The sequence below is a fragment of the Sceloporus undulatus genome, chromosome 4 (assembly GCF_019175285.1).
Source record: "Sceloporus undulatus isolate JIND9_A2432 ecotype Alabama chromosome 4, SceUnd_v1.1, whole genome shotgun sequence".
Classification (NCBI taxonomy): Eukaryota; Metazoa; Chordata; class Lepidosauria; order Squamata; family Phrynosomatidae; genus Sceloporus; species Sceloporus undulatus.
The window spans coordinates 110042632-110060882 of NC_056525.1; the positions used below are offsets into that span (position 1 = coordinate 110042632).

The 18251-nt window shown below is 42.1% G+C and overlaps 1 protein-coding gene across 7 annotated transcripts in view; it reads left to right on the forward strand.

Moving 5' to 3' along the window:
• Window positions 1-18251, forward strand: part of BCAR3 (BCAR3 adaptor protein, NSP family member) — a 133229-nt gene that overhangs the window by 92562 nt on the left and 22416 nt on the right. For all 7 annotated transcript variants that reach the window (XM_042465164.1, XM_042465165.1, XM_042465166.1 and 4 more), the window contains one exon: window positions 12434-12562. In XM_042465164.1, the coding sequence (XP_042321098.1) occupies window positions 12434-12562 (129 nt within the window). The remainder of the gene's footprint in view (window positions 1-12433; window positions 12563-18251) is intronic.

Consider the following 18251-nt stretch of genomic DNA (forward strand, 5'->3'; position numbering starts at 1 on the left):
ATAATAATAATAATAATAATAATAATAATAATAATAATAATAATAATAATAAAATTATTTCACTGCAAAATAATCAGTGTAGAAGCTGCAGGTTTACTTGGAATTAAATCCTTTGGATCTGAAAGAGACCGATTTTGGAGGAGTGCAGAAATGGTCCGGTTTCCCTTATTCTCCATGCTCCCTAAAGTACCACCTCCCTGAATCCAATCCACTCTCCTTCCCTTTGTAACAGTTGCCTTCTCTCAGGTTGCATCCGCACTGGGGAAATAATCCGATTTGACTCCACTTTAACTGTCCTGGCTCAGTGCTATGGAATTCTGGGAACTGTAGTGTCGTGAGACATTGAGCCTTCTCTGCCAGAGAGCTCTGGTGCCTCAGCAAACTAATAACTTGTTGTTGTTGTTGTTGTTGTTGTTATTTTGCATTGCCTTGTTCTCCATTATTATTATTATTATTATTATTATTGAAATATTATGCAGCCTCTGTTCTTGAAGGAGTACTGGAAGCAAATGGAGCAAACTTGCTGTGCAGCATCATGGGAAATGTGGGACCTTGGAGGTTCTTTGGGTGGGGGATGTACCAGGACGGAAGCAAAGTTTCATTCCACACCAGACCAATTTGCTTGTTACCGAATTCACAAAAATCAGGAGTCACTTTGGATTGACTGTGGATCTGCCTCAGAACGAACCCCTCCCCCATAGAAAGCAATCACGTGAGATAATACATCACATTTTAACATGAATTCACATGGTTGGACCCATAGTGGCTTCAGATCAGAGCTGCAAAACCCTCTGTGTGATAAGGGCCATAGTCTTAGTATCAAAGTGGGATGTCTGGGAGGGTAATTGAGTGTGCAGCACACTCCTAGTTTCTTGATCTTAGTTTAGAAAGTGAAATGAATATCGGATGCAACCCACTGTATTGTGACCATGTAGAGCTAAGCTGCAACAGAACTTGGAAAGTTACAATTTAAAAGACAGTCGCTTATAGTTTGGAGACATCCCTCTAGTAATTACTTTTATAATTATAGTTTTTAAAGAGATTACTCTTTGCTTGCTCACTTATCGAAAGTAAATAAAAAAGCTACATTCAGAAAGAAAACACAAGGATCCTACAAGCTGCTGGTCTGTGGTACAAAACACACTCTCCTCCAGTGCTCCTTTTTGTTGTCTCACCACACACAACACAAGGCAGCAACATGAAACACATCATAACTAGAATTTGAGCTAGGTGTTATCCCTCCAGGACTGCTTAGTAATGCCACACCCTCCACTATAAGAGTAACTTGAAAGGCACTGTTGTGTTGCAAAAGGAATAAAGTTATCCTTGTTGGGTAACAGATATAATGTAATTTGTCTACATGTTTAGAATACTCCTCATTCCAGTCGAATAGAATGTGATCCGGCCATATGCGATTTGCAGGAGTTTGCTGTTTAAGGAGTCCAAGCCTCCTTAAACTGTGAGGAAAGGCTTTGTGATTTTTACAACAACATCTGCCAAAATATGCATATTTGCACGTATGGCCATCCATGATGCAAATAGATGTGAATGTGTGCAGGAAAGTAAAGACAATTAACCATTAATGGGAATGTGCAAAAGTGCACAAGAGTTTGAGTACACTTATTTGTAGTCTAGCTCCTAGTTATATATTAGTTACTGTGGAAAATTAATTGTAGATAACTTATCATTTGTAATGAGTTGCTTTCAAACTCTGAGGTACAGATGTTCATTTTATCTTGGGCATGCAGCAGTTAAGGCTGGAAACCTCTTAAAGTAGCATCTTAACTTGTCATAACAGGCATTTTACTCAGAGTTCCTAAACTGGTCTCTGTGGAATACACTGGAAATCCTCAAATAGCACCCTAGGAAGAAACAAGGGGGAATGCAAAAATAAATGGAGGAAGGGCTGACAGGCACAGTTTATGGATTGTGGTTAAGATTGTTTTCATGGTTTATTAAGGTTGCAAAAGCCATTATTTTAATTTGGCATACAGATGCATGTGTGAATTTTAAGGCATGGTGTTCACTATCAAAGCAGAATCTGAGCTATACTTCTTGGCTATGATTTTTATCTTGGCATGAGTCCCGAATCCCTACAAGCAAGCTATGTGTTGTCATGGTAACTTCCCAGTAGTCCAATCCACATGCCTTCAGAGAAATCCAGAGGGGAGGATACCATTTTATATAGAAATATAGCTGGCCCTGTTCAGAAACAAGGTTCTGTATAAGAGGTTTCCAGCTCTTTAAAATGGACTTGATAAATATAAGGTAGAAGTTTGAGGCACTGTGTCATGTTTAATTAAATTCAAGAATATTCTGTTTTGCAGCATAGGAGGCCAGAGATGGTTGTCCAGGTTACTGTGGATGTAAAAGGAAAATGAATGCAAAATGTCAAGATTGTTGGTCCATGTCTTGGCTTGGATCAGGGCTAGTCCATTGGTGTCCATAGAAATACACTGGTGAAGCATGGTGGATGATACGGGGTTGACTTTTCTTACGAGGGACAGTCCTACCACTACACAAAAGGTGCATATTCACTGTAGAAATAATGATGTTTGACATCACTTGCTGTAACTCTATACTAGGGGATCCTGGGATTTGTAGTTTTACTAGGTCTTCAGCCCTCACTGCCCAAAAGTGCTGGTACCTCACAGAATTCTGTAGGATGGAGCCACAGCGGTTAAAGTGGTGTCAAACTGCATTATTTCTACAATGTAGATGCACCCAGAGTGAGGCAACTATTTGAGGCAGCAGCAAAGGCAGTCCCTTGACTTTTCCCTTGCTTATGATCTATGAAGCCCTATATGGCTCAGGGCCAGGACATCTGAAGAACCATATTGCCCATAGTAACGTTTTGGAGCTCTGAGATCTTCAGGGGAGGCACTTCTTGGGTCTCACCACCCTTGGTGAGAACCTGAGAGAAGGCCTTCTTGGTGGCTACTCCCAGGTGGTTGACTGACTCCCTCTTTACTTTCCCTCCATTGGCAGGTTAAAGTCTCTTTATCTGAACAGGTTTTGGGGAACTGACAAGTTTACCAGGAAAATGCTTGTACTGGTGTGCTGTACTATTTTTATGCTTTTGAAAGAGATGTGCTTCTATAGATGGTTTAATTGAATTAAAAATATAACCCTTTGTTGTTGTTTATATGTGTTTTACTTGTAATTCTCTTAATTTTGTAAACTGTCGTGAGCCTCAGCTCTGGGGAAATTACACAGGGTATAAATAAAGAAATACAGTATGATACACAGCCTGTCCTGTTCCCCTAAACTGGACTCAGATATGGTGTAGGTTGCTATAGTTATTCTGCTGCCAGTCCAGTCCAGTCCAGTCAGCTTCTGTATGTGGAAGGTATGAGGCTCAGCATCTTGTCCTTGACCCCAGGCAGCAAAACATCTTGTCCCTGCTGCTTTTTATAGGGCAAGTCATAAGACCATGTGCAGGGCATACAATATTGCCAGCAGCATCTTGGTAAGGAAGGAGCAACGGTCCAGTTGATGATTACCCTTCATAACGGTGAATTGCCCACCCATCTTTTCGGAGATGAGCATCAATAATCCACATTCCCTCTTCCATGAGATGCTGTATCAGTCTGAAAATACCTATGTTATAAAGAGTGGTTCTTAATTAAATCTCTTTGCATCACAAAGTAATTAGTCTGGCGGCTTGTGAGTCTAATGAGACCGCCCATGGGGTGCATTTATAGTTTTGTTTCAAAGAGTAATAAACTATTTGGATTCATGATCTCCAGTGAATGCAGTGGTGTTTACATATGCGCTAGTAGCGCTTCAGTTAAATATTCAGTCACTAAAAAAATTATTCGTGTACCATTACTACCACTGTCACTGCTACTAATACCACCTTACATATTTATTTATACATATGCACCCTGCCTTTTCCCCAAAACCAGGACACAAGACATTATGAAGCCATGAAGAAATAACTGAGGAGCTTTGGATTGGACAAGCTGTCATTGTCCAGAGACCGTTGCAGGTGGCATGCATCATTCCCAAAATGAGAAGTGACTAGGAGCTTGTTCCTGAGTTAAGGGACTGCAGTTATTATATCCCAAGCAATAAAAAATATATATATTTTCAGTTTCAGCTCAAAGGAAAGAGAGAGGATATTTTCACAATGTATTCTAAAACAAAGGGCAAACAGTTCCCAGGAAGCACTGCTACTGATCTTGGAGGATCTCTTAGGAGCCAAATCAGGTTAATTGGTGCCTGGTGCGTCTTTTCCCCGCTCCAAATAATCAAGCCATATTGCCTGAATGTATTTCTTGATAGCAGGGGACTTGAAAGCATTTGGAAATAGTTATATACCTTCTAGATTAACATAACATTTACAGTGGGCATTGACCCTATACCTTGCCAGGCAATATCCCTAATGCTGTGGAGCCCTACCTTTTCAGCCTGTGAAACTTTGTTCCAGGGTCTGGCCAAGATACAAGATTACACACACACACACCTCTTTCAAAAGTTAAAATGGCAGCCAAATGCATATTTCAACCATTTCAACCTGTTGTTGTCCCCACTCAACCCTATATGCTAGATATATTGTGTTGAGCCTTGATGCTGCTATTTGAAAATAATAAATCCCTTGATACTATAATTCTATCCTGCATGCCTCACTAATTTTGTTGCTCTCATTTTGCTGTTCCATAGGTAGTCTGTGGAATCAAGTGTTTTGGCAAACGGCACACTTTCTGTAGATTGAGATAATAATCTTTAAAGTCTTAAATATTCTGGATGTTGACATTGCTCACCAGCAACACTTGTGTGCTAAGCAGGAGGTTTTTGACTGGCAGCTCCTGGAGTAATTTGAATGTTATCTTGGCAAGCTTCTGTGTGTAGCAGCAGGAAGTGGCTGAAATCCTACAGGGAAGACAGCAGATGAAATTGCATAGTCTACTCAAAATCTCATCAGGGTTTTTCATCTCTCTCTCTCTCTTAAATTAAAGAAAGCAAACAGCAACACTAATGTTCCTTAGGTATGTGTGTATGTGCCTTCAAGTTGCTTGACAACTTACTGGCAATTTCCTGAATTTCATAGGGTTTTCTTGGGCAAGGCATACTCAGAGATTGCTTCACCAGCCTCTTCCTCTGAAATATAGCCTGCAATACCTGGCATTTATTGGTGGTCTCCCATCTAAGTACTAATCAGGACAGACTCTACTTTGTTTGCAAGATCAGATAGGATCTGGTGTCTTTAGGGTATTATCATCCTACAAATGCAGCTGTAACTCAGTGACAGAGCATATTGAGTTAGAAGGCATGTGTATGGGGCTGTACACACAGCCCCTAAGGGATGGCATGATGCCCCCCTTTCTTAGATGGATTGGGGCTGCAGCAAATGCTCACTGCAGCCCCAATCACACCGGAGTCCTGATCTGGCCTTTCCAGTGTGCAAAAAGGAGCCACAAAAAGCGGCTCCTTTTTGTGCCCTGGAAAAGGCAGAATAGCCACAGTGCTGTGGCTATATGGCAGTCCTTCAGCACTGCATCATGCTGACACAGCGCTGGAGGAACACCATGATGCTTTGCGCCATGTGGAGTGTCATACGGTGTCACAGTGTCCTGGAGGGCAGAGTCTGGGCATGCATCATGTGGACACAGTGCCCTGACTCCACCCCCAGACCAGCCTTAATGGCCAGTCTGAAGAGCCCCTAAATGTGTTTCTGCCTTCAAATCACCTATTGACTTGAAACCCCATGAATTTCATTGTGTTTTCTTAGGCAAGGAATCCTCAAAGATGGTTTTGTCAGTTCCTTCCTCTGAAATATAGCCTGCAGCATCTGGCATTTGTTGGTGATCTCCCTTCTAAGTACTAACCAGGGCTGACCCTGCTTAGTGTCCACAATCAGATGGGATCTAGTGCCTTTAGGGCATGGAAGAGAGAATATGGCCACATCATTTTGTGTACACATTAAAGGTTGTGTAGGCCTTTATAAGCCTCTTAGTTCATTGAGGTTTCACAGTGCCATCACTTTATGAGCTACTCTGGGTTTTAGCTTAAATTAATTGGAAGCAGTTTGAGTACACAGAATGGATCTATACACTCAGTGGCGTCACTGGGCAGGTGCAAGGAGTATGGACCGCACTAGATGACAGGAGTGTGATTTTGCTCACGTTTCAAAATGTAGAAGAGGAGAAAGACTGTGCAAACTGAGCATACCTGTTTATGGGTCTTTGTGTGGAGCAGAGATCATTAAGTGTGTTAGAAAATGATATATACTGGAAGATCATAAATCAGGTATGATGTGAATCGATCCATAGTGTTGTGTCTTGCTGAGGTCAGTAGGAAAACTGTGTAATGAGGTGTGAAGTATGGTGTGTGAATTATAGCAGTCTCAAAGTTAATATGAATTTGAAACAGCCATTACAATATTTTGATGTCAGGCCTGTAGTACATCATAAAACCACAACTACTTAACAGTTAATTTTTTTAAAAAAAACATATTGGCATAGCTTGAGCAGAGTCTCTTAACATTTAATTCATCTGGGCTTCTATTGAGACTGACCATCCACACAGTGGTTGTCAATCTAAAAATGTTTGCTAGCATAAAAATAAATCATACCCTGGATCAAAACATGTCTGCTAAAGTTAATGGCAACATCTAATCCAAGATTAATCCCACATTAAATGACATTTGGATAGAAATCATTTATGACATGCCAATAAGCAGAAGTTTCATTTAAAAAAGTAAAAAAGGAAAGAAAAAGGGAAATAGTAACTACTGTAGTTGGAGAAGCTTGGGCCTGCCTATATATATTATGTGATTACCAGGAAATTGGCTATTATAAAGATCCAGTTATATAAATAGGCTACTGATCTTATCACTCAAGTATATAAGTATGTAAAGTAGATCTTAGTAACATTATATATTTTTAAAACAATTCCCAGAATGTTCAAGGCAGCATGGGGAATGCCATGGGGGATCCTGGGAATTGCTAACACACACACACCCTGGAACATTTCTTAACTCTCATATATAAATCCCCGCCCTTCCTAAACCTCTTAGAAAGTAAAAAGGAGAAAGAAAACTAACTCTGGGACCAGCCTGGGCTGCTCAGCATGTTTGAACGGTCATTGCTAAAAACAGCCTTTCTTCTTGGCATGGTTCCATTAGGAACAATGCTATCTTAACAGTATGGCTAAATTAATGTATTAGACTGGCTACACAAAGGACTATTGAAGGGCATCTATAACAAATGCCATGCCTTCATACTGTATATACTATAAAGATGAGCTCTTGAAGGAGACACTTCCAAGACTGTAGCATTAATAGAAAGTCCCAGATTGGGGGATAAGAACTTGTGCCGTCCAGTCATCTCTTCTTGTTGTTGTTCTTTCCCAGTCACTGTACAGAGGCATTCACTTCACTATAGGGGCCTGGGAGTTCATCCAAGTTCCTAAGAGGAAACACAGAGCCATGGGAAAAAATGTTTCTGTGGTTATTGTTGCATGGTAACATGCGGCCTATAATCATGGTGTCTCCATATCTTTGTCACTTTATTTTTGTTTCTTCCTTAGAGGTCGCAAAGAAGGGTTTATTTAGCAACCAGTACACTGCCACAAATACCCCCAGAATCTATTCATATTCTGTTGGGCTTTCTGATGGACATTTTTTTCAGGAAAGTACTGAACTGTAGCAACTTCTGCTTGTTATTCTGTTCTTCTTTAGAAGTTTCAATGTCCAAGATACTTTTTTGTGAGGCCAGATTAATCAACATGCTTCACACACACACTTCAACCCCCACACCTCCACATTGCTTTTTGTTGTCTTGTCACTCCAGCCTTCTTGTAGACTGGGCAACAACCTTTGAGGGGTGTTGTATGGTATTGAACAAAGCAGGAAGGACTTTATCACACAAGACTATAAAAGCAGAATTTTAACAGGATGAGTGTCTTTGGCCAATACTTATCACACAATGTCATGTCCATCCTGCTGTTGCCTTGTATTCCATTCGTTACTATTGTGCTCCTTTTCATTGATGAGTGAAACCTGCCAATAGGCTCTCAGTCTTGCTGCTATTGTATCACTGCTTTCATGCGATAAATTCCTTCCATTGCTGTTCCAATTCTCAAGCAGTCACATGGAGTGAGTGGGCATGATTCTGCTTCTCTCCCCTCTCTCACCACAACTGCAGCCTGCAACACCTTCCTGAAGCTAGCTGCTCTGTGCACATTCACACAACAGCTGGCTTTAGGAGGTGGTTGGTAGCTGTGATTTCTTATTCCTCCCCTTTCTCCTGAAGCATGGGGTGGCTATGTGAATGTGTACTTCCTCAAAGGGTGGTGGAGTCTCCTTTTTGGGAGGTTTTTAAACAGGCTGGATGGCCAGCTATTGGGAGTGTTTTGATTATGTATTCCTACATGGCAGGGGTTGGACTGGATGGCGCTTGTCTCTTCCAACTCTATGATTCTATGATCTCTCTTTTGACAATGCTCATATCCTATTTGAACAGAATCTGAGGGAATGTCAGAGGCACACAGAAATGTGTATGTATGGCCTAGGAAGCAATTCCTATTCCATACATTCCCTTTTAAAAAAATAGTTTGGACAGAATGGACCCAGAACAGTTGCAATATGAGATACAAAAATGTTAGATGTCTTTTAATTTATAGATTTGTTTAATGCAAATTTGGTTGATGTGGGCCTTGAACATGCAAATGGTTCTTGAGATTAGTGCATTGTTCTGAAGATGCTTGGGTATGACCCTGGTAGACACTTGTGTAGAAGAGTCCTTTATGGTGTGCATGCCACGCTTTATTGTTCATATTATTCTTACTGTTATGTTTGAAATCCTTTTACACTGTCATAAATTGTAATGTTTAAATACAATAGCTTATTTAAGTGTAAACCATTTTCATCAGATTTTTAGTTGTACTTTCTGAATGTGTGATGAATGTTGCCTTGGGAGTCATCTTGGGAGAAAGATGGGATTTAAATAAAATGAATGAATGAACGAATGAATAGACTATGAAAGAAGACATTGATTTCTCGTTTAAGTCACTGATTTGGAAGTATTCTATTGCTTCACTTTAAGATTCTATTGAAGGTCCAGTTGCAACGTGAAAATAACCTAAAAAGAAAAAAAAGCCAATCTGTCTGAGTAAGAGTAAAATGTCATTGTATTTGATGCTTGCCTTTTTGAAATAAAATCTGCAGTAGCAGCACGAGAGCCAGCTGGGCTTTATTAAAATGCCGTTTGAACCCTTAAGAGTTCTGTGTTTGAACGAAGGAGATAAAGGTAGACTAGAGGGGGAAGAGCAAAAATGTGGGGAGGATTAGCTTAGATCTTCATACATCTTTTAATTTAACCCTGCCTCTCCTAATTCAATGTTCTTTAAAAACAAAGCAGTTGATCTGTAATCAAGGCTCCCAGGATGAGAGTCACTCATTTAACAGACTGCTGACATGATGCCAAGAAGGATTGTAGAAATATGTCAACAAGGTCCCATCACTCAGGGATGTTGGAATAAGAGAGGGCCACTTGGAGCACTGCAGAAATAATCCAGTTTGACACCACTTTAACTACCATGTCTCCATTCTATGGAATTCTGGGAATTGCAGTTTTGTGAAACATTTAGCCTTCTCTGTCAAGGAGTTCAGGTGCTACAACAAACTACAGATCCCTGAATTCCGTAGCATTGAGCCATGAAAGTTAAAGTGTTGTCAAACTGGATTATTTTTGCAGTGTGGATACAGCCTTAGAATGATGAGATGAGAGTATAGAATTAAAATTGTCTTGCTTGTGTTCTTTGCTTGTGCCACTAAAAGCACAACTCTTGCTTAGCAACAGCAAAATTGGCAGTATTGTAGAAGGTTTCTGGCAGAGGTGGGTTTTCCCCATCACTTGGTACTTGAGCCCAAGACATTTTACTGTATGCGGACAAGATTAGCCTCCTCCCTGGTCCATATCTGGAAGCTCTGTCTCAGTGATGCAGATTCGAGTCAGTTGACTTGGGCTCAAGTCACTTCACTGATTTGACTTGGACTCAATTCAGCAGTAACTTATGCATTTACCCGACTTGACTGTGACTTGCTAACATCATTCACTTCAAGCAGTAGGCAAGACCCACCAGAGTGTGGGGTGCTTTTCTGAAGGCAACAGTGAATGTGTTAGACAATGGGCTTGAGGGAGGAAGGATCCTTTTAAAGCTTTGTAAAAGCTTTAGAAAGCTCCTCCAATGTGCAGTGGGGACAGGCTGCTAAGTTTACCTCAACTCCCACTTCAAGCCCATTCTCTAACCCATTTGCTGTTCCCCTCTGAGAAATGCAGACTTTTTTTCTTTTTGTTAAAGTTGGCCCCCAGACTTGTGACTCAATTTTAGATTTGATGTGAAAGTATCTTGCAAAGACATGAGACTTCACTTAAGATGTAGAGTAAAAGACTTGAATACATCACTGCTTTGACTGTACTGGCAGTTGAATTTTATTTCACTGAAGAAGTTAACTGAAGGAGGTTTGTACAAAAATGATAAAATGTGATTTTGCAGGTTTTTAAGAATATAACTTTTTTTTAATGGTTCACAACTGTGTTCAGGCATAACTCCTAACTGGTGTTAGGTATGTGGAATTTGGGGGTAGTGGTTTTGGAAACAAACCTTATATCATGGGATTTCAAAGTGGCATACAGTTGGCCCTCTGTATCCATGTATTCTTTATTCACAATTCAAGCATCCACAGTTTGACAATATACAAAACAATATAAATTTTAAAATGCAAAACTTGATTTTGCCATTTGATATAAGGGACATCATTTTATTACAATACTATATTTAATGGGACTTAACCATCCATGTATCTTGGTATCCACCGGTACTGGTGGTTCTGGAACCAAACCTCACTGGATACCAAGGGCTCACTGTATTTATCCTAGGACTGCTTTGATACACCTACCTAGCAGTACAAGTAAAACCTCTTTGAGAGTTTTAAAATATAAACCAATCGAAAATAATTCGAACAGACTAAAAGGATATTAAACAATTCAACACATTAATACAGATTTTAAAAGCTTTTTAAAAGTTCAGAACCATGGCTAAAGTCCTGCATCAAGAGATGGAGCGTAAAGGTCCACCCAGATAGAACTACACCCCATCTTTCCTCTAATTTCCCTGCAAGTCTTACTTTCTTACTGTGCTCTTCTCTCCGTCTAACATGGCTATGTAGTGGCTGGGGGAGATCCAGGGTGCAGTGGCATCATTAGCATGGGGGGTGCAGATTGCACTGGGTGACACCGCAGAAGAGGGTGACAACTGATTGGGATGCCTCCTGCACCCCTCGCTGCTGCCATGAGTAAGACTGCACTGAGGAAGAGGGCTACCACCACACCTTGCTGCCACTGTGTCACCCTATTCATTGATAGGATGATGGGGAAAAGCCCTGTCCCCCTGAGAGTTCGGCCCTTGCACTGGGTAACACCTGGAGCAGGGATGCCACTGCCAGGGCGGTAGAGGATCTACCAGCTATCTCCCTGTAGGTTAATGCACAATGATAATATCATCCCTTAGGACCTCCAGAGGACTCCAAGAAGGTCTTGGAGGATGATGTTGTCATTGTGTGGCGACGCAGCAAACTATTCTGCCACTGCCCCAGCTCTCTAGCCACTAAATAGACATGTTGGGGGCACCTCCATAGGGGAAAGTGAGGGGTTGGATGTTGTATCACTGAAGTAGTGAATTCCTTCAATCATAATAACCCCCCAACGACAAACCAGTGTTACATTAGCATATGTCACTAACAGGATCTCAGCTCATCTCTGTGTACATTTTTGAAGAAATTAGATGCATGTAAGGCAATTGCGTGTAAGGTGTAACAGCAGAGAAGGTTCACTCCTATGTACTCTTCAGCTTCCTCCAATTTGGTGCCCTTCAGATGTTTTGGACTACTACTCTAGATAATTGGCTATGCTGGTCAGAGCTGATGGGGATTAAAGCCTGAAACATCTGGCGGGTGCTGAGTTAGACTTGGTTTACAGTGACCGGGAGTGGTTTCCCAAGCTTTTGGTCTTTCCCACCCCTTATCTGGAAATGCCAGGGTGTGAACCTAGGATTTTTTACTTGTAAAACATATGCCTCAAAACTGAGCTACTATTTCCCTTTTCCCAACTAGAGTCTTTTTCTTTCTTTGTATGTAATACATTTTTACGGGAGAAAGTTCATAAATGATTCAGCAGGCAGGCACACCAGTTATTATCGCAGGCAACCAGGTGGGACCTTTATGATGTACCTCACAACGTGTAATCATTACCTAGCTTCTCACCTGGCACTAGCCTTCACAAGTACTGCTTAGGGATGATCAAAGGATTTGAAAAAGGCAGGGCACAAATTCCATTGGCTGTTGTGGACCTCCTGACACATAGCGGGGAAGGAAAGATAAGGAATTTCTTGCCAAATCTGGAATAATCAACCTCTTTCTTTCTTTCAGTTTTCAAAGGAGAGGCAGGTGATGGACAGTTCCCCAGAAAAATTGAAGAAAGAATTGGAAGAGGAGCTGCAGATGAGCAGCGAAGATCTGCGCAGCCACGCCTGGTATCACGGACGTATTCCACGTCAGGTGCGTCCCTTCTTGGTCTCCCATTCAGACAACTCTGCCAGCTCATTTCTCTCCCTTTGTATTTGTTTGCTAAATCCACCTATTTTACAGTCCCACCTGGCATTTCAAGGGTGAATGGAAGTGGGAATAACGGTGTTGCAGCTTCTTTCCCCTGCCTCCTCCTCTTCTTCCTCCTGCTCCTCCTACTTCATTTTGGGAAACTGAATCCAACTGAGCAGAAATATCTGTATACTGTATGTGTGATAGGGATATGGGCGTTCGTGGAAATCTATTGTTTACTAAAAAAAGTGAGAAAACCTGAACAAGTCATTTAGCTGGGAGAGGTAATTGTATACATATATAGGGTTGCCATCCCTGAGGGCCTCGAAACCGGGGGAAATGTAGGATGTGGTTTTAAAATGTAGGACTTTTTTCCCCCCCATTTCCTTGCCAGGAAATTTTAAAAAAAAAGGTCCTACATTTTAAAACCTTGTCCAAGGCCTCCCTGGAGCCTGGGAGACAACGTCTCCCGAGCCCCAGGGAAGGCTTGGAGGACGCCGCTTCCAAGGCCTCCCTGGAGCCTGGGAGACAACGTCCGCCAAGCAGCAGCCGAGGAGGAAGAGGGGAGGAGGAGAAAAAGGAAAGGGAAGGAGAAAGAAGAAAAGGAGGAGAAAGAAGCATAGGGAACAATATAAAAAGAAGAGGAGGAGGAGGAAGAGGGGAAGAAAAAGAAGAAGAGGAGGGGAACAGAAAGAAGAGAAGGAGGGGAAGAAAACAAAGAGGAGGAGGAGGAAAAAGAAGAAAAAGAGAACAAAAAATAGGGGAAGGGGAAGGAAGAGAGATAGCTTGCCGGCAAAGCTCTTTTCTGCCCTGGGCCTGCACGAGGGACCAAAGAGGAGACACTCCTCCTCTTGAGGCTGGCTGGCCAATGGGGAGAGTGGAGCTGGAACAGCCCCACCTCCTGCTAACAGTCACAGGCTCCTGCAGCAGGGGAGGGCTGTCCAGCCATTGGCCAGCCAGCTTGAAGGGCAGGAGCTCCTGCAAAAGCACACAGGGCCAGGGCAAAAAGGCTGCAGTAGCAGCCGCAGCAGTAATGGCGGTGGCGGCTGCAGAACAGCTGCGGTTGTTGCGGCGGCGGCAGCAACCAGCTTAACCCGGGCCAAAGAGCCAAACCGTGCCGTGACCGTGCCAAGTAGCCAAAAATCGGGTTTGTCACGCCCCCAGGGGAGTTATGGCAACCCTATACATATAGGAAAATGAAACAGAAAGCTGTCTCTTCTGGCATAAGTATCAGGCTGAATCAGAGCTTGGAAAAAATACTTTTTTGGAGTAAATCCCCCAATAAGCATCATTACTGTCCATGTTGAGGGACTATGGAATCTGTGATCCAAAAATATAGCTCTGTTGTATCTGTTGCCCATTTGGAGCAGTAGTGAATGATTCAGAGAAAGTATAGAAGATCCCAGTATTGTGTTCTTTGCCTTTAATTATCCCTCAGCCTGTTGTTGAATATAGAGAAACATGATCTTACAGAGACATGCAGAAATCCCTTAGTTAGTAACATGCTCCGATCCTTTCTAACTCTCCTATGAACTTGTATACTTAGTTTCTGAATCCAATTATACCATCGGCATTTGAGAGCTAAAATAATCTCCCGTACCATGTCTTAAATGTCTGTAGTTGGGAATATAACCATGTCTTCAGACTGTTAATGGGTTGGCAAGATAATCACAGAAGCTGTTACCTGTCACAAAATTTAGCATTCTAATCTGTCCTGAAAATGCCAGCTTTTAGTTTTAAATACAACAGACAAGATATTATAGTTTTTATATTTGCCCTTTTTCAGTTGTTCTTTGCTAACTTTTCCCTGGAGAAGAGAGCTCCTCATTTTTTGAACATCTGAATAAGTACTTATTGAATAAAAACTATTTTAAAATAACTCAGATATATCCAATTTTGCATAACACATTTTGATTGCAGGATTTATGGTAGCAAGATTTTTAAAAACACATAGTAAACATTACTTTGGCTAAAAAAAAGTCCTCATTTTGACAGGAAATGCTAGTGTCCTGATTTTAAATCTGAGTAAACATGAATGATGATATTTTCAGGAATCTATATTTGGAAAACTTAAAATGTCAAGCAACACTTCTTCATTTTTCCTCCCTTGGCTTTTCTCATAATTTTTACATGCATCCCAACATCCTCCTGAAAGCAGGCATTATTATTTTAATCAAATGCAACTGAAACAGCATGAGCTGGTAATCAGAATGCAGATCTTCTGAGTTATGAGCATCCCTGTGGATACCAGTCCTGGAAACTATTCAGGGACTGCAGAAACCAATGGCCATGAGATTTACATGTTTATTAACTAAAGCTTCTTTGGTGATAAAAGAGAGTTCATTAACAATACTATTCCAAGGTTATGAATAATTAGACTAAAGAAAACCAGTATATTAAAACCACTGAGGGAATTTGTTGACTGAAGTGTCACTTCAGAGCCAATAAAATGAAAAGTTGTACTTCTTTGGCAGTCCAGACCAGCCACATTTTTTGAGCATGTGAAAGGTATTCTATGACCTTCGGTATAATCTGGGTAATTTTCTTGATATTCTACCAAAATGACTGAAGTTCAGGTATTTCATAGGACTTTATCACCTTCTCCTTTTAAACTGCCATTAAAGTTACATAATAGCACTTTGATGATATTTATCACACAAAGCCATCTCCATCTCATTGTGCCTTGCTCTCAAAGCGCTATTAGAGCACCTCTAGTCACTGATGGGGAAAACCATTCAAATGCATTGTAGCATTAATCCTCAGGTGCAATAAGCAGTTCCAGTACTGGACACTCACCTAGTGTCAGTGTCTCCTCTTCTCCCCCCTTCCTTCCTTCCCACTTATTCCAGAACAGCTGTTGTTGTTTTTATTTTCTACCATTTTCTTCCTGCCTCCCTGGCCTTCCAAAGAAGAAATGACAGTCTCCTCCTCACAAGGAGAGACTTTCATGTCTTCTTTGATGCCAGTGGGGCACAGCTGGCTTCTCCCTGCCTACTCACCAGTGAAAGAAGAAATGACAGTCTCCTCCTCAGGAGGAGAGACTCTGATTTCTTTTTCTTTTTTGGTGGCCAGAAGGGAGCATCTGGCTTCTCCATGCCCCCTCGCCCCTCACCAGCCAAGGAAGAAATAACAGTCTCCTCCTCACAAGGACAGATCTCATTCTTTTTTTGGTGGGTGCAGGGGGTATACAACAGAAAACATCATTATGGCAGAGGTGTGGAAAGCAGACTATATGCAGCTGTGGATCACCAAAGCTGCACTAAAGTGCTAATGCAAAGAATGTGTGATAAAAGTTGATACAAAACGGGTATGCTTCTGTTATTAAACTAGTGCAATTGTGGCAGGACAACAGGCATGTGTGATATAATGTGTAGACATTTTGCCTTCCTGGTTGAACCCCTCTGTAGCAACATATTCAGATAGTTTGTAGTAGGTATATCTAGCTGTGCTTCTCTGAGAAACTTTTCACCCTATGGTAAGTCTTTTTACCCTGTGAGAAATGACTCTAAATAGTGTGTGCACTCACATTTTGTTTTTCTGAGTATTGTGTCGGAGGGGCTCAACAGACCACCCCGAAAGGGCGGTCTGGAGGCGCCCATTTTTTATGCTGAGGGATGCAGCAGAAGCCAAACCACGTGGCCTCTCTGTAGCAAAAAGAACCCGCTAAAAGCAGGTTCTTTTTGCTGCGTGCGGTGGATGCCATGAGTGCGCCATTGGCTCACTGTTGTGTGTCAATGACGCAAGCACGGTGCTGCGATGTGTGGACGCTGTGCCGCACTTGCGTCATCATGGCGACCCCCATGTGGACGTGGCTGCGCCATGATCATGCCACCGCCACGCGCTTGGGCTCGGGAGCGTGCGGATACTCCGTACTCTCAAGCCCTAATTTTGGCCCCAGGCCGCTGCAAACCGGCAGTCTATACCAGGCCAGAGATTGTCAGACGGCCTCCCTTTCCCTCTCTTCAGATTCTTTCCCTCATCCACCTGCAAACATGAAAGTTTGTCATCATGGAAAACCTGGATGTTAATTTCCAATTTTCCTACTTCTTTTTTCTTTGCTTCTTCCAAAAAAATAACTGGTTTGGACAATTGGAAAAGGTAAATGTGGGGCTGTACAAACAGCTCTGAAGAGGCGGCCTCCAGCCGCCCCTTCTTAAGCCAGATTGGGCTGCAGCCCCGATCCGGCCTTTTGAGAGTGCAAAAAGGAGCCACAAAAAGTGTCTCCTTTTTGCACCCTTAAAAGGGTGCCATAGCCGCGGCAGCACGGCTGTATGGTGCTGCGTCGTTTGGATGCAACATCGGAGGCACGCCATGACACTGCATGCCGTCTGGACCGACACACAGCGTCAGGCTGCCCTGGGGGGGGGGGGCAGAGTCAGGCGTGCGTCATCGGGACGCTGTCAGGCTGGCCTTTCAGGCAAGTCTGAACATGGTCTGTGTTAAGATTAACTGAGCAGGGAGAAGGAAATTATTTGTGAATGAATATTACTGTGACATGGAATCTCCATATCTAGTCTAGATGTGGCCTATGGGAGTCTCCATCCAGCCCACCAGCTTCTCCTGCTCTCCTCGGGCCCTATTCCCTAATTTTGCCTCACCTGAAAACCTCTTAACTCCATCAGTCGCTGATCAAATATAACTTTCCTTCTTTGAAAATCTCTTTATCTCTGAATGGTGAACAGAAATGAGATATATTGTCTGCTTTTCTCCACTTCATCCTTAGCCCCCAAAACCTTTGATATCAATCATTGTAAGGGCTGAGGTGTACCATAGGACACTTTGAAAGGGAAGTAGCCCTTGGTTTACCACTTTTTCTGTCTCATAATATTATGCCTAGTCTTCAGGGTAAAATGGGTATGACATTTATTCCATATTTTAACATATATAAATAGTGGCAGGGAGGAACAAAAATGGGATCAGAGGTTATAATACTCAAGAGTTCACATTTTCTCATCCCACTCTTAGCCCTAATGACAACTGTTCTCCTCAAATGACTTCCCTCTCGCTGAAATAGCAATTCGGAAAGTAAAATAATTTTCACTTGGACCTCTAATGGGAGGGAAAAGTTAAACTCACCCTTGCTATTTCTTGTGGCTCTGCTGCTGCTCTCCCTCCCCCCCCCCTGCCATGTCTGTTACTTGTAGCTATAAAAACAGTGCACATGAACTGCATTCATGCATCTAATGCCCCATTGAGTTTGTGTCTGCATGGGCCAGAATGCTCCAGGAACAGCCTGGGGTATTCTGGCCTAGAAGCTGCCTTGACATCTCCCCATTTACCTGGGCACTCTGGAGTGTACGTCACGAATGTACCACTGTGCCACTCTCTGCCACTGCTGTGGGTTGCTCCTTCTGAGGCCAAAAATGAGATACTCGGCATCAACTGCATGGCTGGGTGCCATGTTATGACCTTAGAGCAGGGGTAGGCAACCTTTTTGAGCCGGGGGCCGGGTTGCTGTCCCTCAGACAACTGGGGGGCTGAAGCCAAAAAATAAATAATTAAATAATTTTTTAAAAAATTAAATATATAAATAAACCAGGACAAATGTAGGACAAAATTTTCAAATGGAAGACACTTTTTTTAAAAAAAATGGAGGACACGCGAAAAAATTTGCTGATTTTTAAAACAATGTTAATATAAATGCATGCTT